Raw genomic sequence first — 27703 nt, forward strand, 5'->3', positions numbered from 1 at the left:
CTGAGCACATTCAGAGTTCCTGGATCTCTCACAGCCACTGTTGAATATCTCCATCAAATTAGGTCCGTCTCCCCTTTTAACATGTTCGTGTCGATGAAAAAATGGAGCGCGTGACAATTATTTGTACCACCACAGCTAATCACAGCAGGCACTCCTCCAGTGAGATATCTGCTTCGTGGCTAATCTGAAATTTTCTAATCGTTTCATTGTGAGATTACCTGTAAAGCTGTCGCCTACGACGTCTTGCCTGTTAGTAAACCAAATTCACTTACGTCCGATTAGTTGTTCTCAAAACTACGATTTTTAGATTCTTATCATAAATTCCTATACAAATATCACCAAATCGAGGAATGTTGAACGAAGAATTTTGGGTGTTTTGAAGATATATTCATCTTTTGGTGCATGGTGCGATTTAAGTTAAACCTATTTAAGGTTGATCCAAAGATTTGACTTTTGTTTTGGAAGACGTCTGGAATTTGATGTTGAGACAAGTGAACTCGTGAGATTTGATATGTTGCCCATTCTAGCTCGTTTTCCGAAGCATACATCCTAAATTCCGCCTGTTCACATGATCACTTAATTTTAAACGGATTGATTGCCAAACCTCACAGAATCCTGCATAACCTCCCAACTTCAGTGTGGTTGACGCTAGATCACAAGCACTCTATTCGCTTTCAGGAAGATGCAGTTATACTTCGGTACCGTATTTTGAAACGATAGATTTATTGGCGTGAGAAAATGCAGTCAAGGTGGGATTTCACCCCACTTTGGCTAAAAATGGTTGCACCTGAAATGTACTCAGACGTGAAAGACTGTTTACTTATCTATTGTCTTTGGTAGCATCGTTCAGAAACTGGCATGGAAGCATCCTTCTATCAGATTGAAGTGCATTGTTTGAATCCGGAGGGTAAGTAAGTAGCTTGACATTGAAAAGTGCAACATGAGGATGGGTATCACCACTACCATTGCACCACTGGGCGTACCAGCAGAATTGACCATTGGGGTAGTTTGGTGGATAAGAACTGCAGTTTAGTTCACAATCTTTTTTGCAGTAGACAGGCATAATCAGGGCTGAAATAGGCAGATAGGGTTACATCTCGGACACACCACAGTAACAGTTGAACCTGAAACGGTGGACGAATCGCCCGCCACCAATACAAAGTGAGCTACCAATTTTCTCTCCAATTCCATGTCAAAATACATTCACTCACGAAACGATTGATGGAAAGTAGACACGAAATTTTCAGTCATTCTAAGACTGTATCCCACATGCTGCACATGCAAATACTTTCAGATGATAAGCTGAATTAACTGGATGATATTCTGGTTTCTTTCTACGGTACCTAAAAATGTAACTTACCAGTGTAGACTTTTCGAAATTCAAGAAGCTAGGTTCGAGGTTCGAGAAAAACCTCAGAACATAAAAAGCCGCCTTACCTAATAAGTGTTGTTTGCAGAGCAACTCCGCATAAATTTCGTCGATTTTTGAAAACAACGCCGACACTTTGGAGGACTGCTCGTTCAATGGACACGAATCAAGTAGATGGGTTTTAAAGTCTGTCGATAGATAATTACATTGTGCGATGACAGGGAAGGCGATCTTATCCAGATGTTCGTCTTCATTGACTATCTAGATTCGGGATGCAAAAAGAAAAGCATATTTCTGCCAGCCTTCTATAAAGCTACTCATGGGAAAGACAAATAGCCTAAAACATGAACTATACCAGTTCTCGTTCCATCATACGCACCTATTTTGTATCAGAGGAAATGTTCTATTTGTGATATAGTTCGCTTTCGGAAAGTCCCATTGTTTCACAGAGTGAAGAGTGAACTACTTACTTAAAACTCCAGCTCATCATACTGAATTCAGTTCAATACTCAGGTTGTTTTCTAAAGGGAAAACAGCTGATAAGTAGTGAGTGATTCGCTTTGGAATATAGCCTTTTAACTTAATGCGTGCGTCATTGAACTGATTTTGGTAGATCAAAGTGTATGGCTTGCTGCTGTTCTGTTAACTAAGCTGAGCGATTAGGCGGCAAACGTCATCTCACAAGTAGCCATTCAGGATGATATCATAGTTAATGTGCGACAGATAGGCGAAGCGTCCCTGTCCAGCTGTGCATAAGAGCGTATTTGTTGAATGTTTTTGTGCCAGTATTTACGTACGTCCATTAGTCGAAAGTAACTTCGACAGTGCTTAGGTTTCTGATGATTGGCCCTATCGGTTGGCCATTTAGGCCATTCGCTAATTGGTTGATTTTCTTTGGACTTAACTTCTGAGGCTTGTAACTAGTGATTATTGTCTAGTTGGTTCACTGGTTGCTGGCTGACCAGCCTGCTTGATGGTCGGCTGACTTTGAAATTTCTGAATAGGTTAACTACCCTTTGATGAGAGTGGTGCGTAGACTGCGTAAATTTCTGTAGGTAGCTTGATACTGTAAAGGGGCAACATGCGTCCAGAAACTTCCTAACCTGTCATCTATTTGCACATTTCAAGAACTTGACATCTTACAAGCCGATTCGTGCCCTTCTTGATCTTCGTATATGAAAAACACAGATAGTGAATCGTTTTTCTAATAGTTATGTTAGGTTCCTTTGTCCGTTTAGACTGTTTACGTGGAATGTGCCAAATAAAGTATTTATGGCAGTTCATACAGATGATTCGGCGCACCTTGTTGTTTTTCGCACAATCATCGGTCTTGATACCAATTATCCCTATATAGCAGTGGGCTTTGGGTCTGATGGGATTCACTTTGATAATGGTAGCCTCCCCATAGCATTATATATGCTTCCGATGTATGAGAACAGGAAACATTTGCTTATTTGATCGTGTTGTTCTTGTTGCTGTTGCTGCAGCCGTTGGGCGAATATTTTCTTCAAGCTCCTTCCAATGAAATTTCAATGGCAGCTACTGTTTCATAATATTCTATATAGACGGATTTTGTTCTATCTTCCCAGTATACTAAGTGTATCTTTTTACCCGTTGTCGAATTTGGACTCAGAACTCCTCATGTTTTATTCAGATGATTTCTCTGTTCTATGTGTGTTCTTCCGATAAACGAGGATATGCAAATTCCCGTCCACAGCCTTTCTAACAAGTACGACCTATGGCGAGAGTTCTTGTTCCACTTTAAACTAGAGATCTTTAAATATGGTGCTGGGTAGCTTACATACCTCCTGTATTCCTGTATACAACGGATCCAGAGTTTGAGGTTGATTACTAGTGTCACCATGTATATCTCTAATGAAGCACACGCCTAGTCTATGGTCTGGTGTCCAAGCTCCGCATCCGCATCTAATGGAAGGCAAATGTTACTACTGAAATTATGGAACCGATTCGCAGTATTCATTCATTATCGTTTAGTATTTGATGACCACCGAACAAACGTCAGGAAGACGCTGAAGAATTTCACTTTTCAAAAACGCTGTACAGACGGGATCTTTACTTTCGTGTCTAGTGAATGACATCGCAGTGAAGGGTGTTCTCCTTTCACCGGTAGCGTGCCATTTCTCCAATCACCGACCTGGCAACAAACCTGGATGGTGATGACTGGATTCTTTTTCAACTGTCCATCTATTTTAGGGTGTGTTCATGCAAGAGCCCAAACGTTTTCATGCGTGTTCTGGTTTCGAAGTGCTAGATAATGTTAGAGTAACTGTATTACGCTCAGCGGTATGTGGAGCTGAACTTCTTCAGAAACCCCATACGTTTTCAAAGCGTTCCTTTGAAGTCGAAATCCGGTCCTCTGACCTGAAGAGGTGTGGACAAGTTTGTGATCAAACGGCCACCGCTGGTCTACTCTTCCTCCCGAGTTTGTCCAGCCTATTTTCTAGTGATAACCTACGTCTAGTTTTGTTGTTGTTAGCCATCCGTTTTATGACCGACCAAAGGTCCGCAAATCGTTCTATATCGCGGACAGTAGAACAGCCTGTTCTATTTCCGTTTACAAATCCTTCACGATTTCTTAATTGTTTGGTAACGTATGTGATCGTTAACTCCAACATCCATCGATCATACTCTCCTGTCTGCACTCAGACATCCGGAAGCTCTACTGCCTGCTCATGATTGGTGATTATTAAGGTACGTTTCTCCATAGCGGAAATGCAGTTGTTCGACCGAAGAACAAAGTTCTGCCATCAAACCATGCTTGTACACAAGTAAAGCATCCTATACACAGTCAGTCACTAAGAGGACAGTCACCCAGGACAGTCATATTAAGTAGGCTATCAACCCTTTTTCATTTTGAACTTGGCTTAGCTGGAATTCCCACTATATGCACTGAAAAAATAAGAACCCACGTATGGTTGATGCAATTTGTTCACTCATCGGAATTACAACCAGTCTCGTCAGCAAATAGTTATTATAAAATACTAGATAACAATTGTTAATATCGATTTGACACAGTATGGAGTTGTAACGTGATAACCAAAAATGCTCAGAGGACCTCAGGAACTATTGTTTAGATGCATTGTTAAAGACGGCTTTAAGCTAGTTGGGAGATGTAGAAGGAGTATTTTTAGCTGTTTTAGATTAGTCACTGTTCATAAAAAAAGAATGATATAATTTAGGAGCACATTTGTGACAGCTATAATAAAATTCCGTCCATCGTTTGTCCACAAATTACTGGTAGTGTGTGAAGTATTTGCACTTAGCATTTCTTTCAGATACGTAACTGAGTGGACTAGTTCAAAATGATGACTATGCAGTGTGCCGATTTAAAAAAAAACTTTCCAAGAATAAAGTGACAGGTCTAGATGAACTGTCCTGGCAACCTACCTCGATTGTTGCCGTTCGATCGGAATAGAAGTTTAGGGCATGGAATACATGACTGTCACATGAAGTTTGACTGTATGAGTCTTCCTGTATGTTAGCGATTTCTACCCGGGTGTTCGCTTGCTTGACTGCAAAGCAACGTGCGAGTTCGGGATTGTGGTGTGAGAGCTAAGGCACAAGATGTGAAAATTCATATCACGTGTATGCATTTTATAATCACATACTAAATCGTTAAGTACCAGTACTTCATCATAAATTTAACAATAAAGCAACGATATATACTGTCTTAAAAAAGATGAAAAACATATCACTAGAAGTTTAACTGTTGCACAATTCTGAAAGTGTGTATTGGCTTCTGCATTGGTAACACAGTAATTCACACTTGTGGAAGGTGAAAACTGAACTGTTTACATCCAAAAGTACCTCTAAAATAGGTCGAATAGCAAAAATGAATTCCTCTTCCGATCTTTTAGGTTCATGTGATTTGAATTTAATGCCCACGGCTTGAAACTTTAATGGACTACGTCCTATATGGGGGGAGAATCTCAACAATTTGAAGTAGTTGCACACACCAAACAAGGAATTTTTTGCGAGGAAGAGTAATAATTTCTTCCTTTGGTTAAAAACTCAAAAATTACGGTACCTTAATACGATACGATAGATCTCTGTTCCAACTTGATGTTATAATGGGGCCCTAAAGCTGAGAAAAGCTATTACGAATAGGTAGTTCTAAAGAACTACCCAAGGTTTGCAAACACTGATCAAAATGAGCACTCAAGATAGGTTACCAAACAATACATCCAGAAAATAAATCTTCTTAGGTCTTTCATCCGTTTTTAAAATAAACTGAGATGCATGCACATAAAAAATAGCTCCTTTGGTTGGGATGGATGATCTCTATTACCTGCTGCGCAAGTAAGTACACAGAATGTCCAACCTCAGTCATTGATTCCCGTATCGCATTGGTAGCCCAGTTTGAATCACGACCGCAAGAGTAGTGGTAGTAAATAGTGGCCATCTAATAAACGAAAGAACGTATGCATCAGGTCATATAACTGCCTAAGACCAAAACTGAAAAATGAAAAAAAACGATGTGCAACCAGGTGACTGACTAAAGTCTTGCGGCCAGTCAGTCTTTAACCAGATCAAAGTAATTTTATTTTTCCCTTGATCAGTTTATCGCGAGCATAATCAATTGTGAACTGGTTTAGACTACTGTTGTTTGTAATCCACTTGATAGTGCACAAGAGATGAAAGCAGTTCGTACCTTGAGGCTGTTACCATGACTCTGTCTTCTGCATTTTGAGCTTATTACTGTGTAAGCACTTCCATACCCATAACATGCTTGGTCAGACCCTCCATTAAATTTGATTCAAGGGTAAAAAATGCAGTGAGCGTGGCTGCCTTGGGATTTTTTCCCAAGGCCTTATGGAGGTTTCTGGAAAAGGCCGACGACATAACAATTTACATATACATATACATTTCATTTTAGCATACCATCTCATATTTTTCTCGACTTCGTTACAAAAATGGCTACCTTCATCCACGAACCATCGGAATGTTGGAGCACCGGATTTCATGTACATTCATGAGTCAGTTGGAACGGTCTCATTTAAGAGAGACATACGGATCACAATGTCAAAATGTACATAACTTTTGAAGATAACTGTTGTTTTCGGATTTCGCATCTGATTATTGGTTCGGTGACAACAACGCCAGGCCCTCTTACAGAATGGTAGTGGTGGCTTTCTGGCTTTCCTTTGTACCATTTTAAATATCTAGTACGACTAAATCTTTACACGGGTGATCTCATGCATTAGAATAAGCGTTTGAAAATGAGCTTGTTGGAAGCAACGAAAGATTTCAAGCACTGTTTTCAACATATTTGACACACGTGCCAGATTACGTGATTACTGTCTTTGTCATGTCCTCCAGTGAAATACTCAGATTTTTAGCCACGACTATTCTGACCTGCAGTGCCACTGTAGGTTGCGATTCACATTGTATGTATTCACACTTCAAACATCTGTTAGACCTGGATGAGGCATACTCATTCGTAAGCAGTTTTTGCCGAACAATACATTACTCCGCGATCTATTGTTTTGGCAATTGCATGGCCCCGGGGTGAATTGTCTCCCTGATGAATTGGCTCAGGAGAGAGGAGAGTTGGCTGGAAATAATTTGGTGACTGCGAGATGCTGACAGGGTACGTGGGATGTATTAGGGTCCGCTCCTGGCAATACACTCTGAGCATGCCATCAGCTTGACATAATCTCATCGAAAATGCTCCTAGGGAGCAGTAATAGAAGTACACTAACTAACACACTTCTAATTATGCGCTAGCAGCCAGATGGATAAATTGGCCTACCTCCGGACTAACAACCTTTTAAAATGCTAGAAAGCATCGGGATTGAACGTAATTTCTGTTGAGGAGACGAACAAAAATATATACGCCTGGCTATTCTGTCGTCTTCACACAAAACAACACATGTATCTGAACGGTAAAGAATGGTCTACCGTCGTCTTTTGATGATACCATTAACCATGGAGAGCAACAATTCGAATATCATTTCACTTTAGTTTCAAAGTGGAAATTTGTGCCTCAAAAGGTTAGCCCCTACAAGCATACAGAAACACTGATCCCGATTTATTCTGTCTAATAAGAGTGGCAAATACTCACGGTCGCATTGAGCTCAGATTTCAGTCATTATTAGGGGAAAAAACCACAATATGCATTAGATATTCATCTGTTGTGTGGACAAAAATAATCGCCTCTTCGTCGTTACACTGCTCGTCATGCACAGAATACTTGGAAAACCGGTGCATAGCTGTTACGCATTAATGCAGAAAGTCCTAGCAAAGGGTGGGAAAAGGGAAAGGAGGGGGTTGTTGTTAAAAGTCCAGTGTCCTTATAGAAAGCAGTCAATAGGAATAAACTTTCCAAAATCACTGAAATAGGCTCAAATGGGTGGTGTTTTGAAGAAAAACATAATCAGTGGGATTGACCGAGTATCACCTGCGAAACTCACGTAACACAAACCCAGCGTACAATGACGGGTAAAACCTAGCTAGACAGTTTCAAAAGGAAATGACAACAGGCTCGTCACCTATAGGGTCTCCAGCCATACACAGACAGAATAACGTGAATCCCAAAGTTCCCACAGCATTCACGATAACGATGGACGCCTTAATTTTACTTTTCAGTGTGACGGTCCGCCCCTGCTGAGAATGATTTTGAATAAAAAACACGTTGGAATATCTACAGAACATATTTCGATAACCTTAGGTCAGAGAGCTTTATCAGTCTCCTAACAAATCCGACTCGTTACCCGTTGTGGGAATACGGCAGAATTCATTAGGAAGCTTTGGAAAACCAGTTAACGTTTTTTTTCCATCAAACGGGGACCACATTTTATTGTCACACACTGAAATTTCTGCCATGGTCGGTCTCCTAGGACCTTAGAAAAAATCATTTTTTTATGCGCAAGGCCCCTCATACTGTATTTTCAGACGACAGTTGGAGTCCCTCAGGTAACGTGCAAAGCAAACACGGAAAGAGGACCATTTCATATATCCTATTGTATACGGTGTGTGCACAGGTATGGTCATCACATAACGGGACCATCATATTCGTATAGTTCAAGTCCAATAATCGCTGCTCAGATTCAGGATCCCTGGGAGATTTTACACTTTGGTGACTTAAGTGAAAGAATTATACAACAATTGGAAGGTGGGACTTGAGGAAACGTTCTACTAGCTAACTGTAAACCCTTACGCAACCAGATGTATAGAAATAAATGGCACAAATAATATTCACAAACTTTGAAGACATTTTATGTGGGCTAATCATGTTTAGATGAGCCGACCTGTAGCTGCTGGAACCACTTAATTTTAGTGCATGATTTATGAGCTGGAAATCTAACCAACTTACTGACTGACTCACTGAATCAGTGTCAAAGATGATTGGCGGAATAACCAAAAACTAAAAACAAACTAAAAAGACAAACGGATGCTATTTTGACTAGTGTGGGTCATAATGGAATGTGACAAACATCCAGCACAAAGGCGGCTATTATGGGGATTTGGTCGAGTAGTAAAGCCTGAATTCGAAGGCCGAGACGTAGACCAACGTTCATGTAGTCCTCCCCGACAGATGCAGACTCATCTGAAGTTCACAGGCGATAGCGTCGGGATAATAAAGCCACTATTTGTGTTCCAAAAGAGCAACAGTTGTCTGTTGATAAAATATGAGCAGTGCATAGCTAGTTGGTCGATCTATCCCAAAGTTCTCCACCATAAAGGTTACGATAAAAACATAAAAACAAGGTCTAAAAAGCCGCAGACGTGAGCGGTACCACGCTGTGGGTTACTTGATTTTGTGAAAGGTATGCTGAAAGATGATGCAAACAAATGGTTGGTCGTTAGGTGGGAAGAAAGGGAGCAAAGGAGCAATACTAACGAAGGGTAGGAGATGTAAGTAAAAGCCTGCTTTCACCCACCAGCCCCGCTGGATGCGGGGAATAAAGCAATAGGCTGACTTAACACGCGATGGCCAATTGGGCATGAAATTCCTGGTGCTTGTTGGTCAATGACTGCATGTAAGCTGAGATACTGCCGGGGCTGAAAAACCCAGAAAAGAAGACAGTTGGGGGTCCTCATCCAAGCTCTTTGGCTCGAAACCCTAACAACAAGCCACCGTTGACCAGAATACTTCAACTTTCTATGGAACAGGCTGCAACGCAACCCCCAGTCTGGAGAAGCAGAGGCATAACCGTTATCCGTTCAACAGCCTAGTAGAACAGACTCTGAAAGTGTCACTCAGTGAGCCACACAGGTGCCATCTAGTCTTTTCTTGATGGAATCAGTCCCTCTCGGCAAGTATCTGCCCACTGCTCGACGCATGTACTAAATGTTTGTACCGGGAATCTCTCAAGACACCAGGAACACATAAACACTTAATCAGTTTGGAAACAGTGAAACAGCCATATGGGCCTCTCACCTTTGCGCAAAATCGTGTTGCACACAAGTTCGTTAATGATCAACAGAGAACTGAGGTTTCTGTTTTCGGATTAGCTGGCTGATCCCTTAGTCGCTGTTGCCAATGTAGAAACACTTGGCGATCTATAAAAATACCACAGAACATTCACGATAACTTCCTAGAAACCTAATACACCTAACTTACGAAAAATTATTAGGCAGTTACTATCCGGCATAAGGTCGTTATGCCTGTGTAGTAATATAGATAAGTTAATAATTTTACTAAGCCGATTGCTCAAGAAATCAATGCATTTGCGACATAACGGAGGCCGAAACTCTAATTTCAGAATGTGTTCAGATAAGTTTAGCCTTCCATGAGCGATTGATGGATTTTATATGTGTAACGTAATATTAATGAGTACGGTCGTGCAGTGGAGGCCGAAGAAGTTCTGCTGCCGACTACTTCAAGAGAGTGTTGGTTAAGCACACAAACTTACAATGTCCTTGCAGGAAAAAATCCTCAGTATCCTGTTCGCCACAAGATCTTCTTTTCTACCTTCCATTGTGCTCAGCAGCAATCGAACAGCTTGAAGCTGGAACGAAACAAATTAATCAGTCACTCAAATTTTATTTGAGTGAAACGAATATCCTGACGTAGAAATAGTAGTAAGTTCATCTTGTTAAGAAAACGTTCAGTTTTGTCCAGGCTTACCTTCAAACGTACAATCTGTTCAGCTGTCCGAGTGGAAGACGGTTTAACTTTTCGAGGTTTCAGCCAGTTCAGAGTTTCCGTTAGGATTTTCACAATGGCTTCCAAACCATCAATATTGGGACCTACTATTATATCTTGATTGGCTGAACACGGACCCTGGCAAAATTGGGTTAGACATGTTAGCACGAGAAGCATTAGCTCCAAAACAACTGGTGGGGCTTTTGAAAGGGATTTAGAGTTAAGTGGAAAATTTCGAGATTCGACAGATGAGCGACGAGCTTGTTGAAGTGCTCCGGGTACAGATATCTCTACTGTGAAAGTGTCCAAGTCGGTTGTTCCAGTCTTGTTGATTACTGGTTGTAGAGCGCTACGCAATTCAGGCTTGACATCTGGAGGCAACATCGGTAGCTTCATTTGGCTGTGTAAGGTGGCGGCTCTGCCGAGGTTGACTAGAAGTAGCAGGATCTCACTGACCAAGTTGTAGCTCGTCACATTGTCCTTTTGATGGCGGAAAAGATTCTGAAAATGATCCACGGTAGAAAACAATAGGAGGTATATTAAATACAGCGTTTTATTACAGCTATTCTCCCCTGGAAAGAATGTCAAACAGGTGAGAACACGATCGACTGATCCCTTGCTTTTGACTGTCCAAAGATGAAAAACACCTACATTTCTGTTTCGACTTGTCAAGCACGCAACAAAGTAGGGCGAACTTTAATTTCTGCAGACTGAAAACTAGCGAGGTAGTGCAAAGAAAATGGGAACAGAGAAAACTGTTGGCACTATTGAAGCAAGTTTCCGAGTTGATTGAGGAATCTGACAGCCAGTAAATAGTTAGAAAACCTACTTCCAGGCCATTGGATCTGTCCCAGATAGGCTTCGAATTCATTACATGAGAACTCTTGTGTATCTGTTTGTGAAATTTTCATCACTTTGGTGGGTTGTTCGTTTTGTTCCACATTTGAAGGAAAGCACAGCATGTATGTATCGCCAGTGTTGTTTGGCTTCGGCTTCTACGCCAGCAATCCACGTGGCATACAAAACGGTGCTCAGCAGCAGGCTGTTCTTTCTCAGGCGGTTGAATTTTAGTCAAATGTGCTTTTCTGAGCTTTGTTCATCAGTTTAGTACAGTTTTCTTCGCACTCATCAAACTGCTGAAAACTATGACAATCAGTGCCATTCTGTTGGAAATGGTCAAAAGTCTCCTGTATACCAATAGGTTATTTCCTCGGTTGAACTGAGAGTTGAGCTCTTATCGTCTAAATTATTAGGCGACCGTATTATCATCTCTTTAAGAGCAGACCATAAATGCACTAAACCAATGAAGGACTGTGGCGACGAAAATTATAAATTAAGAAGTTGAAAAAAACATGCGCACGGCCAGAGGAAGTAACAAACCAGAAATTGTCTGTGTTTAGGCCATCTCGTTGGGGTGTTCTAACAGCGTGGTCACTAATTGGCGCCGTTGCTCAAGGGGCAGCTCGGGCGTAAACTAAATCTGCTCTTCAGGCTAAGCACTTTAGAGGCATCCAGGTGCACTGAATAACTAAGTGCGGAACTAACATTTTCAATAACTGAGTCTCGAATCACTGTAAGGTCAAAGATATCCACTGTCACTGGGTTCAAAAAAGTATAAATCGACCACAGCACTCTGCATTTGCTGTGAACAAACCAGAATAACCACGTTATTTCCGTAGGATGATGGTGTTAGGAAAATACCTGATGAAGGGCGTAAGTGTTCAACTGGATATGCTAAACCTATTCGCTCGTGTGAATAAAGAGTGGGGTGGGCACTTACGGATATGAACCTGAAGGCACTTGTATCGCAAGCTGAGTCAGGTAACCAATCAGTCAGTTGATGAACTGATATTTCTTAACACAGAGCTCTACCTCGTCGATCGCGAATCATACTGAACACCAGAATACGTCAAATGATGCATTACAAGCTTTTCAATCTGACATTATTTGTAATAAGTGTTCTATAGAGGAAAATGTGGGTAGCTCAGGTAGCGTAGATGGTGGTCGTTGGCTTGTTCGCTGAGCTGAGCAATTTGATTGTAAACGTTCCATCACCAATCGAGGTGACATCATCACTACCCAACACACAACCACCAATCCAACGCTACGCACCACTACGCTCCTCATTAACGCACTGATGAGGTCACCTCGATTAATGACGAAACGTTTGCAATCACATTGCCCAGCTCAGTGAACAAGCCAACGACTGTCATAAGTGTGTTTATATGACTGACGCTATCTTTTTATCTCCTAACATATGAACCGACAAACGACCTCCGCACGGAAAGACCTACCGAGGCCCACTGTCATCTTAGCACTGAAAATTACACTCATCAATAGTCGTCCAAAATTCCCTATCTGACCTGGGAAGATAAGCGTTGATGCGTAAGTTGACTCACACCATAATATTTTTTGGTTTCGTTAGACAAGCGGGGTGATGCTAAGTTCAACAAACACCGGCTTTTGGATGCTCTTTTCACTTTCGATTTTAAAATATTATTTTGCAAGCAGTATAAAAGCTTTTTTAAAACTTTCTTTAGTATCACCAACAATGTTTGCAAAACTTTATTGCAAACACAATGGATAGATCCTCCTATTATTTAGGATGGAAGTGAAAAACCTATCCATGGGATGAGTTGGCCCACTGCATGTCACACTCATTAGAATGAATAACAAATTGGATAGCTGAATAAACCATTTGAATGATGGGTTTGCTGCCACCTCGGTAATCCTAGAAAGAGAGTAGATAGTTTTTCTCAACGAAATATTCCAGTGCTTCATACCATAACGTGGAGTTATTTTGTTCAAATTTCAATTTTTCAGGTATTTTTCATAACCTGTGATTCCCTGATACTTTGCGCAGAAATATAACCTCACGAGTATTTTAAATGACCCAGTAAGTAGCAGTCGGCATCAATCACCTGCTGCTGGTACTGGACACAGTCATGCACATTATAGAATTTTCCGTCATATCAATGAATATCAGACTCATATCTTCTGAAGCGCGAGGTCCATTCGGCTGGGACGACACATTATGCCCATTTTAGCTGCAATCTGTAATGCACATAAGTATGTCAGGCATCAGGTTTTCAGATAGAGTCCAGAAAAACATTCGAGTTGATACTTTTATGTAAGACAAATATCCAAACATCACACAGACATGTCTAAAAGTTCCGGGTTAAACTCAGCTCAAGACTTCTTAAACAAACTTAGCGCTGTCGTGTACAATATGGAAACTTTAAAGTCAGAACACAACATAGTGGAATCAGATATTAGAATCCGACTTTTTGTGTCCATAGATAAACTTTCTCAAGGATTTTTAGAATCACCTGGATGAGATTGAGGTGCAGGTTTTTTGGCCCATTGTCTTGCATTCTGACTGATTTAGTCCTGGGATCTTTATATACTCTACATGGATTTTCAGTGAGAATCCACAGAAAACCCACATATTCACACAGGTACTTGCATTATGAGTCTTTACATCAAACTAAGTCAGATCGATGGTGAATCGTATTAAGAAAGTATGCTCGGATGAGTCCATACGAGCAGATGAACTAAAACGACTCCGTATGGCATTACAGCAAAATAATGCCCGATAGGGTCCACTATTCAACAGATGGGGAGGATATTACCCGGAACGGGAAGACATGAAAACGAAAACCTGTAGAAACCGTAGGGTTATCCGCTGGAAGTGGCACTTCAGACGCTGTTCAAAGAAAGTCCTTGCGAAATGACGACACCTTTGCAGTGACGCCTTGTAAGGGCTAAAGACCCTATCAGACCGAATCATCACACAAGCTGCGTCTACCAAATCCCTTGTGTAGAATGGTCAGCCAAATACATAGGTCAGATAACCAGGAAACCCAAAGTGAAAATCACGGCACAGAAATGGCATTCGCGTCTTCCTTGACGAAATTTGATTGGGTTAAAAGATTTGAATGTGACTCAGCCATTTGGCTACGTTCAATTGGATTAAACGATCAAATCAACTTCACTGGCAAACGTATACTCAAGCCAGGATTCGAAGCACACGTTGAACAGATACACGATGAAACACTGGAGACCAATGGAAACAAACAACGGAACTGCGTCGACTATGGTGATGGCACCAGCATCCGTCTATCTGGCTTAAACTTATTGCACATCTTAGTAGGCGGGGTAGACATATGTCAAACCGGGATACCGACAGTGGCGCATCACAACCAGGACAACAGCAAACGGAGGCACGTGCGGGCTAAAGTACACGATCGAGCGTACACGTAAGCGGGGCCAACTGCCACACACACCATTGGCATTTGACTACCAACTGGTCTCAGGACCCAATTGAAAATGCACTTGACTGGTATCCAGGTTATTGTGAAAATCCTTGAGAAAGGCAGACCATGACAGCTTTTTGACTCTAAACTTTTCATACCACACAGATAGTCTTGCAGCCGAATTCTATGGTAGATATCTAGTGCTGCGCGCCACTGTTCACGATGCATTAAGCTCTCTTAAAGGGAGGGAAATTAAAGCTCCAGAAGTCAAATTTCACGCTGACAGCTTGTGTAGACTTCCAGAGGTTATGTGCTGAACGAAATTGAATGAAGACACCGTTTGCTTCAGTTAACAAAGGGTGTCTTTCGTTTGCTTCTTTGGGATCTCATGGCCACTTTGGAATGGAAGAAATAAAATATCTCAAAAGTTCATTTACTTCGGAGTTACCGCTCATAACCTAAAGGGGTCTATGTGTCCGATTGTTATTACCCCTTTTTGTAGGAAATGACACTAAATTGGCATTCGAAATTCTATTTCGCAGGGTTAGCGGGAAGTGATGGGTGTTTAGTGAGGCTATGACGATTTGTACTAACGGAGGTAGCTAATGTGAAGAAGTGATCTCGACAGAAGCAATAAGTTTGTTTTGGAGTTGATAGTTACGTGTGAGCTGACTTATGTCTGTTGATTTCTTGAACCCTATGAATGACCTAGTTGAGTTCGTTTATTATTTCGAATGAGTATCTTAATACAAAATAAGGACAGCCCGTAAGTCTATCTTCCTAAGCGCATTAGGTACAGGGGTAGAAACGCAACCAAGAGGATGGTCTTTCCGGCCCGGCATGAAGTGGTAATGATAACGAAGACCGAGTGCATGCAGCTTGTGGGGGAGTTTGGCGTGAAGTCTACTCACCTGAAATCCGGAATGGTGAGATGAGCAAAGATGGGATATAAAGAGTAGGAGTGGATGCAATGACCGAGAAATATCTTTCAGCGGTGGGGCCGACCAGTCCCCATCCGACTGGGTTCTTTTGGCTTAGGAGAAGAAACAAAGAAAACGGGATGAAATAAAGGTTCTGATACAAAAGTCGGTGACAAAACTAAAATTCGATTGGACTTCACGATACGAACAAAGCTTGTTTCGGGTTTGATGTCACAAGTCCCTGTCTTGGTTCACAGATGAAAATAAACTAGGTTATTATCTATTTCTCAGCATCGCTGCCCGCATTGCTAACATTAGCGTTAGTAGCATGGGAAATAAATGCTAGACGAAATATGGTAATGGACCATGGTCACAGACATTGATAGGCCACACATTTCGAGTCGTGTGGTAGGTGGTCAACAGATCGCCGTTCATGGTGGAAATAGCATGATAAAAATACTTCATTATGGTTCTGGCTTTCTCAGCGGTGAAACTGCTGTTTTCTTTCGCAAGACTGCACCCAAACTCAAATGCAACAGCTTAATTTGCATACGTTAGTACCGAAAGTGTGTACGAGCTACATTCAAATTTATCCAAGTTGCCCGCACAAGATTTCAAATTACTGTGGTCGCTGAGTCACACTTTCAATCTAACAACAAACCAGTCATTCCAGTGCTCTGATATTTGGGTCAGTCTTGAAGGCTACTCTTTTGGGCTAGCACATAACGTTAACTTTCATCCATTTGGAATACTGCCACCAGTACCATCACAGGGGGACAATTAATGCGGAGTGTTTTTGACACGAAAAGTGCTAGATGCCAAAACTGGCATCTTTGAACGATCATTCCACAAAAAGCTTCATAACCCCCGTTCACCAGGTATTTTTGCCCCTGTTTGGTGTGCGGAAACATGTGCAAACCAGGGCTTATATTTGACCATGGTTTTCGCTTCACAACTTTAACTCTAATAGGAGCCGTAGTTAAAGTGATAGATCAGTCTTGGGAAAGCCCAAGTGACTGGCGCGCTGCACGGGAATAAGTTTGTTTTAATGGATCACTTACTAAACGCCCGGTGTTTTGCCTCCAGGCTGGAATGAAGCGACGACATAAGTGGTCATCTCACAGATACCGAGGATATGGCAAAAGAACTTCACTAACTTAGCACCACAGACTTTATTTCATTTTTTGTACAGCTAGTTACCTCTGGGAATGCGAAATTATGCTGGAGGGCGGCAAAAATTAAGGTCACATTATGTCTTTATGATAGGTCCTTGTGGTGATAGGTCTCATATTGAACACACCCAAAACGATGCACCAGAAAGAAGAAAGCTAGAAACAAACATGCGGATCCACGAAATTTGCAATTGAGAGTGCAACCTGAAAAAAGTTTATTATTAGTTGTTCAGAAAAAATAATAATCTTGGTGCGCTGAACGATTGCTGATGTGTTTGCTTAGCCCGACAATTGTGGTATGAATGTTACGACTCCATCTTAATTGCATCGCGGTTCCGTAGGGGATCGGGGTATTTACTTTACGGCAAACTTCTCCCAGAGAGGGATGATTTCGCTGGAAGAATATCCTGGGTTGATATTGCCCATAAATCATGATACACATGGAGATTCGAGCACAGTGTCGTTCATTTTCTACTCGACTGCATGATGTCAGAGACAGCCTACAGCTCCAGGTGTTCAAAATTGTGCTCAACCCAAATTTACTTGTCCTTTGAGGCGATGGCGGCATTCCGAGCATCATTGTGGCGACAGGGAGGTTTCGAAAAGTTTGAGGGAAACTTATGCAAACCACTTACCTCGGCGTCACCGGGTTATTTTGAATGGACGGGCGATGTAACAGCGTTTGATTACCTAATTGTAAGATAGTTTGTCATTCTAACCTCTTTTCAGTAGGCCATTAGGCCTACATTCGAATGAATATGATCCGAGAGACACCAGTAGTGAGATAAAACACGAATCCAACATATTCATGATGCGACCAGCTCTTGACCATTCTCTGGTCCATTGTTATGCCGCAAATAGAACATACCACCAATTATTGCACCACAGGAAGCACACACCTGATTATCTTAAATTTCTGGGGTAAACTTGAAACTAACTGGGAGAAAGCGGTCCCATTCATGAGTGGTGAAGTCCGTCGCATGTGTGCATTCTGGCCCTAAATGTTCTCGTGCGCAGGAAGCCGCTTGAAAGAGACTGACCACTGCATCCATAGCATGAAGAGAGCAGCCAGAAGCAATGGTTCGTAAGTAGCTCTCAACAAATGTGTCAGCAATTGTTGTCGTCCTGTCCATGATGAGCCTTGAATACCGTTCATTTAGAGGGACAACTTGGCATAACCTGTATTGGACTGCCAATACGCGAGAATCCGCCCTGATAACCTCTCCTAATAGTGAGTAATTTAGTCAGATATAACCATGTCACCACTTGGTAAAGCTGAGAATAGCAAAAAATCATTGGCTCGGTATTACATACCTCGTTGACACACCTGATGCAGTTTTCAATCTAATTTTTGTGCACTGCTGGTACTGACAGAATTAAAGTTGTTAGTCAATAATAATAAAAAAACAATACTTTCCTCCTTTGGGTGTTGCGAGTAGGACGTATCACGTATGGCGCCCATGCCCAGTTTGGTAGATAATCTTTAAAATTGCCTTATTTGTTTCGGTGACTTATAGATTTGCAGGAGTCATGAGTCTAGAGCTTCGTATTGAAAACTCATAAAATGAGCGTTGTGAGGGCTGGGAACAGAAAACACTAGGTACTATGTGGAGCTATCTTTTGTATGAGTCTCCGGATCTTGGCAATGGGTCAGTAATTGTGGTTGCTCCAAGTATCACTCCAGATTTGCACGGAAAATGGTTATGTTTGGACGACTTCACCACATTGGATCGATTGGTGATCTAACATTGGACTAAATGTAGGTAAACAGGTGCCGGTCGTCTGAAGGCAACCACCGTTTGGTTCTTCTGTTGGCAAGTTCAAAGTTTGCATTGTTTTGTGTTCAGATTAAACAGTAATAAATATTTCGAAAAAAGGACCTGAATGAATACTTTGTCCAGAATGTTCGCACGTACCAAATGGCAGACTCGAATAGTCCACGCACTCATTTTCGTTTTTTCTCAAATCTGTGGATCCACTGCACACATTGAGTTGTGTTTGTATGGCATGCAAACACCGAAATATGGCGTGGAAAAAGTTTGCCCCTGATCGATCTTCGTTGAGACAGACGAAAAACTGATCCTTCCAAGGAATGGGAATAAAACAATTAGGGTGTACCGATGAGAAAAGTACATGGCACCCATTGATCTACACCCTCAAGAATTTTCCTATTTCTGTTCTATGAACCGTTTTGTCCAGATGTAACACATGTAAAACCAGTCGCGATGGATGTCTGGTCTCCTATTACAGACACGTTCAGAAGCTTGCCGTTTTTCGTCGGTATATTCTAATAACCTATCAGTTTGATGAACAAGACCCGCGTGAAGAACATGTACATCAGTGTATTGGTTCTGTCTTCTTGCCGTAAACTGAAGTATTTCAAGGAATAAAGTATAAATAAAGGGTGGAAGACCACGATACTACATATCAGAACTTAGTTTCAGAAGTGGTCTGTGATGCTTACCGTCTAAAAAGCGCGGGTACAATACAACCAAGTCAAACTTGAAAGTTAAGCTGAAAAAGATTCGCACACTATCATGACGCTTAAACGGATGGCACACAGCATGTGCAATCAAAAACACCATTGAAGAAATCGCTGTAACGTAGAAGGTAAGTTGATCTCACATTCAAAGAGCTGCTGTTTAATAGCAGACGACAAAATCTTTAGGCCACTACAAAGGACAGTAGTAATTCCCGGAGGCGACATGTTTCCATGTCAGCAGCAAGTAATAGGTTGACTGATATGGCGAAAATACAAGGCGCTAGAGCCTAATAAACAGATCAATGGTTACCAGGTTGGTCTTCTTAGTCCAACTATCAAAAACATCTGTGGTGTAAACCTCTGCGGAGAAGGCTGCTCTCTGATGTACCCAACAAACTAGCAGTAACAGTTTGAAAGTACGTCCCCACATCAGTGGTGCAACCATTCGGGAAATTTCCTCGCGATGCGGAAGTTGTACTGTTACTCCAAAAGTAACAGGGAGACGTTGGTGTCAAGATACGGAATAATTTAGTGACAGACAAGCGTCTGGCCACAACATACCCTACAGAGTTCAGCTCTCGGACGTTACCAATTTTCATCAGCCTTGAGAGCAGATGTTGTGAAGAACCTCTCAAATTAATTCCCCAACTGAGTTCTTTTTTACACAGATCATCACTTTTACGTCCGAGTCGGGAATACAAAGCTATTTCTTCTGTCCAGAAGAACTGCTTGTCATGGTAGTTCGTGCCTCCATGTAAAAATTACTTCAAGGCAGCTAAACAGTATTAAAAGTCCGACATTTTCCATCCACCTATGCTTGAGTCTCCCTCCGTCTTACCATATTTTCTTAGGCAGAAAAGGTCTCATGCTTAACAAGACGACTTCCCAAAACAAGCCGCAAGATGATGAAGCTACGTATGTTTCCTGGGTAGCTAATCTAAATATCTGGGGGGTTGTCTGAACGAAGTTACGTAATTGTTACTGATGCTCAAAAGCTACCAATTAATGCATATAGTTTTAACGGCAAAAAATCCAGTTGTTCCCTGAACCCTGATTTCTGGGTGTGTGAAAGACCACATTTGTTGGATTTGATTGGGTTTTGCACTAATCCACCTTAGTTCAGTGCTTTCCAACTCCTTAGGTATAACTAGATTTATGAAAAATTTTGCCAGAGATCACAAAAACACAGTTTTCCGTTGCTTTTAACAGTATGTTTCAGTGTTAATGTGGATTAATGCGGAATCAATGATTTTCAGTCACCACACAGAAATACCGTAAACAGTAAACGCATTAGTGTAAGCTGAGTTCTCTGTAGTGCCAAGTGGACGATAATTGAGTGGAGCATTTGTAACGGAGCTTGTATGTTTCGGTGAGTAGTGTAAGTCGGACACTTAATAAATTTTACTTTAGGAGAACTGATGGACAAGAGAATGCGTAATGAGTAGACATGATGTGAAGTGTTTAAATACGCACACCTAATATCCAATATCCCTAACTTGCTGTATAAGACGCTCTTACGTTGAAAGGTTCTGAACTCGATAGTTACTTTGTTGCAAAGTGCCTCGCTTCGCTTCAATGCGTATTAGTTCACGCATAAACTGCTGATGTTCACATCGTTATCTTTAGAAAAACCGTCCTGCTGCACTGGCACAACCGTTTTGCTTTGTCCAAATCAAGCGGGGGAAGGCACTAGACTCGACTTTTGCTCCTACTAGAGCTAATGTGCAGTGCATATCCTTGATCACGGGGACAAGCCTATTACCGGTACTTCGCCACCGCATGCAGGACATACCTGAATTATCAAGTCCAAGCAGCCAAACATGTTCAGGCTTGAATAACACGTCTGGTATTCCCGACGTCTGTGACCAAGTAACTGTCAAGACTTGGATTCTACAAATTTCGAAACCAAATTTGGAAATCAAAATTGCCCGGTGGGTTTCAGGCTTCCACGATGCTACCTGACTGGAAAGTCCTGATAGGCGGATCAAATGATCGCTGTTCAAATGCGATTGGTCGGGTGCGTCCAGCATGCGGCGGTGGGGTGGTGGTAACACGGTTGCCTAGTATATCAGATGTTCGGAGTTCAAACTCCGGTTTAACAAGAGTGAAACGCGAGCCCAATGGTTTCCCGCTTTAGTGTTGGCTTACCGGAATAATTACACTAGAATAGGGGGAAAACTGCTCGAAAGGGTGATGTGGACTATGGTCCTACAAATCCCGAAACCACCCATAGGATAAAACGAATTTCCATTGTTTGTATAAAAGTTAGGTACGTTGATGGGTTAATTACATACGCATAGAGGGGAGCGAAGACACGGAACTTGTATATGACTACCATATTTCAACCAGAATTAGCGGATGCGTTTTGAGAAGAGATTCAAAACTAACCTGCAGTGAACGCTTTCCTTCCGCCAGTAAACTGTTGGCGATTTCCAGAGCTTTGATGTAGACCGCTTCGTTATTCAAACTTTCTGTGACACATCTGATGATTAACTCGCATAATCCGCGGTGTGTGCCTGAAGCTTGGCGTAACACCATGCAAGGTTCGTTGGGGCCATGGGCGCAACAATCCCCCCCGGTTAAGAGCAAAGACTCGACCTTCACATGGACAATGATAGATATTTGGAGGAAAAGATTATAGTACTCAGCAAAGTATATTCATTGGCAAACCAGTTTGGCTTCAGAGTGGGAACTCAAATGAATCCACGCTGGATCTCTCGCTTATGATATTCTCCGACTGAATGTGCTGCACACAAGCCGCCGCATGTTACACTTGGTACGCAAATGAATCAAGCTGGATCTCTCGCTTATGATATTCTCCGACTGAATGTGCTGCACACAAGCCGCCGCATGTTACACTTGGTACGACATTCGAGATATTTCAGTAGATTTTTTTAAGGAGACTACTAACGAGTTTACTGTTGAAAAGTTTCCAGCGACCTTGTGAGCAGTATACTTCTAGGTTTTAGCACTCGTTCCAGTGCTTCCAGAGCTCAAATTTCGGGAGTCATTTCACCTCCTGTGATGGTGAAATTTCGTCCATACTTCTATCCGTTTAACTGTTTGAAAGTGACAAATTTTTCAGTAATTGTCAGTATGACTGGACTGTTTGTATCTAAGTTAGCCTCCTAATGGAAAATTCTCATGAGTTGTAGAATACTTCAGCTTTTGCATCACCAGAAATCGTTTGCGAACGTTTGCCATGAAGTATGGTTATCAATGTAGAGTGCGTATCTTTATATATTTTCTCGAACAACTTCTGTACAATTACTCAGAACAGAAACCAAGTCGAAGACGTTCAAAGAGTTTGAAACTGGATGTTGAACCGAACTTACGTACCCAGCAGCCAGAGCCGATAAGCCTAAGACTAAATTCGAGTATATTCTGCCACAAATATGAGTGATTTGCAGTTCTGGAAAACACATGGAAAACGCGAAAATTTTGGCATACGGAGACACGCGACATGGAAGAGAATTTCTGGAAGCATGGTACTCTACGACAGGTTCAATAAACCGGTTCATTGAACTGGATCCAAATTACGCACCTCTACGCGCGAGAGATCAACATCGCAACCGAAACACTCAAGGAGAACCGAATAATGGATTCACAAACGAAGAAACAAGGAACTCCTCGGAGTCAAATCAATGAGGTCACAACCGGAACTCGGAAGGACAAAGGTCACTCCAACGTCGACTAGACTACGACGGCGAGGGATGTCAAGTTCAAAAGTCACGTGAGCATCGGCGAATGAGGACACGGGATAAAAAGAACAACCAATGGAACCGCCCGACGGAATAACTAATCGCGGTCAAAGGTCATCCTCGGCTACCAGCACGTATATCAACACACACGTAACACTACTGAACGCACAACCACTAACCCACCGCTACGCACAACTACGCACTGATGATATCACCTCGATTGGTGATGAAACGTTTGCAACCAAATTGCCCAGCTCAGCGAACAAGCCAACGACCAGTTCTGAGTGTTTTCAAAGAGGTCGTGCTATCAAGATGTAGGGTGAAGTGCAAAGCACCCAGTCAGTACAGTGAAACACGTGATCTCCGAAACTGATCAGAAGTAAATGTGCGAAATTTCGTCGTATACCCAAATGTGACGAATTCATGTAGATGTTAAGGTTGAGATTTTTGTACCATTGGATAAGCGTAGCTTTGAGGCTTGAGACAAATCTTTCCATCACTCGTTTAAAAGTTCAAAAATAACCTAGCTACAGATCTGAACACATTCTGGCAAACCTGTGGTTACATACTGTTTCGCCTCGGTGCATTAACTGGCGATAAAATGTTTGGACGTTAGCGTCAAGGTCGGCACAGTCACCCTGATGATAACCGTCTGATAGCGTTACCCCACATTGTTTTTGCTTGATATCTTCGTCTATATGCTCAAGTGAATTGTTGAGCTCATGTAATTGTAGCGTGAAGTGACACTAACGAATAATTACTTTCGCAAACCACATGCAAAGGGAAGTGGGAGCGTTTTGGGTACTTTTTCTGAAATGTGGAATGATGCAAAGCTGCAATACACGGGGTACATACTCGGTATCATACTAACAAATCCAGACAGCTTTCTCAAGCCTGGTACGAGTCTGTGTATTCTGACCACTCAGTAAGATCATCCTGGAAAATTTCCGTATTTTATCCACGCATAATACTAGTTGAACTTAGCGTCACTTTGTACATAAACGGCCGGTTATTCATGTGTGTAGTTGTGGTGGTGTTCATGCTGTTTTATTATTGGTGGAGGAAACTATATCTACAACGACAATGCTCATTCAACAAAAAGGAGCGTCAGTCTAGCGGATAACAAATTTACTTGCTGCTGGGAAACTGCGACCATGGACTTTAGTGTATCCAAAATTTTCGAAAATCTTCCATTGCCGCCTTCATCAATCAGCCGATGTGCATGCCGGATGAGCCTGCAAAGAAGTGACATGTGACTCAGTTAGCGATTGTTAGGATTTTCAAGTTTCAATCTGTCCTGCAACTTAGCAGAAATCATTTAGCGCTGTACTTCATGCGTTATTTTCGCTTGTAAAAAATGTTACTGAGCAAACTCAGTCCCTAATTGCATGTTATTTCTATTGCGACATATAACATTGCGGCTAGCACCGGTGAAGGTAAGTGGATGTAATGTCCACTTATTCCTATTGTCCTCCTGATGTAGCTGGTCAGTAGAACGAATACCAACATCACACAAGTATGATGTACTACAGTAAAGACCCTATCTCTTTTCGGGTGTATGTTCTGGAAGAAGTCAGAAGTGTTCACTTAGAGCACATAACTCGGAAACAGAATGAGTCAATCCATGATGAGAACAGTGCAAGAAATTCAGGAAAGTCCAAGGGATTGATTGCCCCCAATTATGAACTCAAGATGGCATATCCTTTACCTTTTCAACAAACAATACTTAAGTTATCAACGAACAGCCTATATAAAACAAAACTACCTGGAAACATCACAGACGAGAGAATCAGCTGGGTTCCAGATGAGTCTCGCAAAATCAAATTTGTTTGCAAATGAGCGTTTATACAAATACTGTAAAACAGTGTGGTTCTCGGCAAACTTTGGGACATCGTTAGAGAAAGCATAAGATATCTACGGAGAATCGAATGGAGAATGGAGATTCATCAACCTAGTCAACGCCTACTTTGTGCACAATACTTCGGTGACAGAACTCAAGCAGTACCTTCACTAGGAATTCAATTTGCTTTCCATGGTTTACTTTTCATGATGTATCTGATACTTTCAAGTAAACAAATCCAAACAGGCATAGTACCTCTTCGTCATCTTTACTAAAACGTTCTGATCCCAAACTGATTATGTTTACATAAATGATCCTTGCATACTTTTGTCCGGAATTATCCGTTAGTACCAATGACCAATGCGTCAAAACTGTATACTGTGAAGATATTTGCCCCGACTATTCACGTTGTCTTTCTATAAACTTGTCCGTAAATCGTCTTATTTCGAGCCAACCCACTATAAGCACGATGCTGAATGCACTCTGGTCATTTTTACGGGCAAGGCACAGGTCATGGGGTTTCTTTAAGCCTCTCAACAGCCTACTAACAAGAAGTTGATGACGCCCTACCGTAGTTGGACTTGCTGATTACACCTGGGGTCAATGAGTCTGTTGAATGCCCTGTTCACAGAAAACCTACTTGGTCGGTTTCTCCGGGTTCATCACCTTGAAGCTGGGGCACAATATTTTTCAAAATTTGTTCCCAGATGAGCCACGGTATGTCACCTTAAATGACGCGGCGGACAAAAGATGATATCTCTGAACAGCAACATGGTATTTATAAAACTTTCTTTATAAAGCAAGAAAGGAGAATGCAACCCTTAGGGCCAACAGACGCCTAGTCTCAGCGCTGAAGAGGACGTTCAAGTCTACTGCAGAGTCTAGTAGGCTCTCGAGATTCGGGGCAGGTTTTAATCGGACAGCCGTTAAGAGCTGATCCATTGTGAAATTTTTGGGTGCATATGTTATCTGCTGATGTCTTCTCCAAAGGCTTGTTTCCTCCTTTATACTAACTATTTCCCTGTACCTTTTGGTTCTCATTTATTTTTACTCCTGCATAAGCCTCAACTTTATTTTGGCTGAACTGAAAGCACCGGCATCTCAATATTTCATGTTGAAAAGCTTTTCCGAATGAATTATTAGCAATAAATTGCATAACCTTATTGGAGTAACTCACGAAGACATAAAAGTATCCAGAGTGAGACCCTTCCGAAACCCGTTCTCTGATAACATCGAAGACTGAGATGTACATAATTCATACGCAAGCTGTCGGTATTCTTGTTTGATCGTGGTTCGTAACTGGACTTCAATGGCTCGAAAAATAAGCTGAAAAGTGAAGCAGATTGCAAGTCGGGGTAGGGAAGCAGTACCTGTGTTGCAGACGTGAACAGAATAAAATAATACTACACGAGAACCCACCATTTAAATTATTAGAAGCGTTGCGGTCAGTTACCCACTAAAACATCAGAACTGATTTGTACTCGTAAACAAACAGTGGGTGATGGAATAGACCAAGACATACAAGGTACATCGCGTAGCTCATCTTCTAACTCAGGAGACTTGAAGTGAACTGGCAGGTCGTCAGCATTTGAACACCCAAATCTCACTCGCACGTTGACGATAAGCGGGCACCTCCCCGGCATATTGGCTCAGAACCCATTCTCTAGATGGAGCTCAAACTTAAGTGCGTGATGACCAACTGGGTGAATTAGTTCAACGCTCCTGTGTATTTTTCACATTATATTTCAGGTTCTCCTTACTGGCTAGACATGACACTTCCGACAATAACCGAATGACAAATCAGTCGTCAGCCTTCCACAGGAACCGTGTCAGTCTATGTTGTTAACTTTGCAAGTCACGCACTTGACTGTCGAGAATGGGGAAGTGGGTTCCATAACATTCAAGGAACTGGGTCAGCTGAAATAAAGAAGGTCAGATTAAAGTTTTACGTCGTAAGGAGGTTAGGCTACCCTGCAGAAAATTGAACATTGAAAAAAAATGGTCGGTGAGCCAAGGCAGAAATGGATGGGTTCACTGCACTAAGTGGTCTATCAAACAAGCTTGTCCGAACGAGCTTATAACCATGGGATGTTAGTTTTAAACTATTTGAAGCGCTTAGTAAATGACTTACGACAATTTAATTTCTGCATATAATTGCGTACACATTGGAAACTTACTGGATCTCGCGTCATACGAAATAAGTTCATGAATGTCGAAACTATAGTGGTGCATCAGTAGCAACACAAACAAAACACCCTTTCTGTGTCTAGCTTCCATGCCGAGCGAGAGGACCTAAATGCTATCAGATGCCCTTTGGTTTTGACTAATCTGTTGCAGTTAAGCTGGAACAAATCCCAAATTTGCCACATACGGCTGACTGGCCGTTTTTGGTCGCAAAACATTCGACCACTAGGTGCTAGACATCGTTAGATATGGAATTTGAACAGCCCCTAGAGTGCACTGCAGAAGGCCCACTATTCAGCAACCTATGACGCAGTCTGTGTTGGAATCAGTTCATATGTAAAATGCTATGCCACAGCATCACGAATCTTTGCTTCATTTTTGCGGAGTTGCATGATAAATGCTTGATTTGCCACTGCTTGATAGTCGGAAATATAGAAAATCTGACAACTTCCTGTCCGTTGTTAGACGTCTCTAAATTGTCCGTAGTAGATTCACACAACAGTCAGGCGGTGAATACGGGCCAGACTATGAGAGATGGACACACGATGAATTATTTAGCCCGCCTTCATGTGATAACAGCCGGTCATCTTATTCTCTGTGAGACTCATGCACCTGTCACAATCACCAGAGTCCCATGAAAAAGTTCGATCCACGCAGTGGTGGTAGG

General features: G+C 41.8%; 2 protein-coding genes across 2 annotated transcripts in view; one reads left to right on the forward strand and one right to left on the reverse strand.

Moving 5' to 3' along the window:
* Positions 1-27703, forward strand: part of T265_09036 (hypothetical protein) — a gene marked incomplete at both ends in the record, with an annotated part of 127507 nt that overhangs the window by 31877 nt on the left and 67927 nt on the right. Inside the window, 2 exons of the mRNA XM_009175000.1 lie at positions 841-907; positions 20163-20226. Coding sequence (XP_009173264.1) covers positions 841-907; positions 20163-20226 — 131 coding nt within the window. The remainder of the gene's footprint in view (positions 1-840; positions 908-20162; positions 20227-27703) is intronic.
* The window catches only part of T265_14735 (hypothetical protein), a gene marked incomplete at both ends in the record, with an annotated part of 115853 nt that overhangs the window by 25433 nt on the left and 62717 nt on the right, over positions 1-27703 (reverse strand). Inside the window, 10 exons of the mRNA XM_009175006.1 lie at positions 1438-1630; positions 4778-4942; positions 5679-5792; positions 10249-10344; positions 10464-10982; positions 15649-15770; positions 18746-18911; positions 21700-21909; positions 24145-24247; positions 26030-26178. Of these exons, the coding sequence (XP_009173270.1) occupies positions 1438-1630; positions 4778-4942; positions 5679-5792; positions 10249-10344; positions 10464-10982; positions 15649-15770; positions 18746-18911; positions 21700-21909; positions 24145-24247; positions 26030-26178 (1837 nt within the window). The remainder of the gene's footprint in view (positions 1-1437; positions 1631-4777; positions 4943-5678; positions 5793-10248; positions 10345-10463; positions 10983-15648; positions 15771-18745; positions 18912-21699; positions 21910-24144; positions 24248-26029; positions 26179-27703) is intronic.

Source organism: Opisthorchis viverrini (genome assembly GCF_000715545.1).
Source record: "Opisthorchis viverrini unplaced genomic scaffold opera_v5_251, whole genome shotgun sequence".
Lineage (NCBI taxonomy): Eukaryota > Metazoa > Platyhelminthes > Trematoda > Opisthorchiida > Opisthorchiidae > Opisthorchis > Opisthorchis viverrini.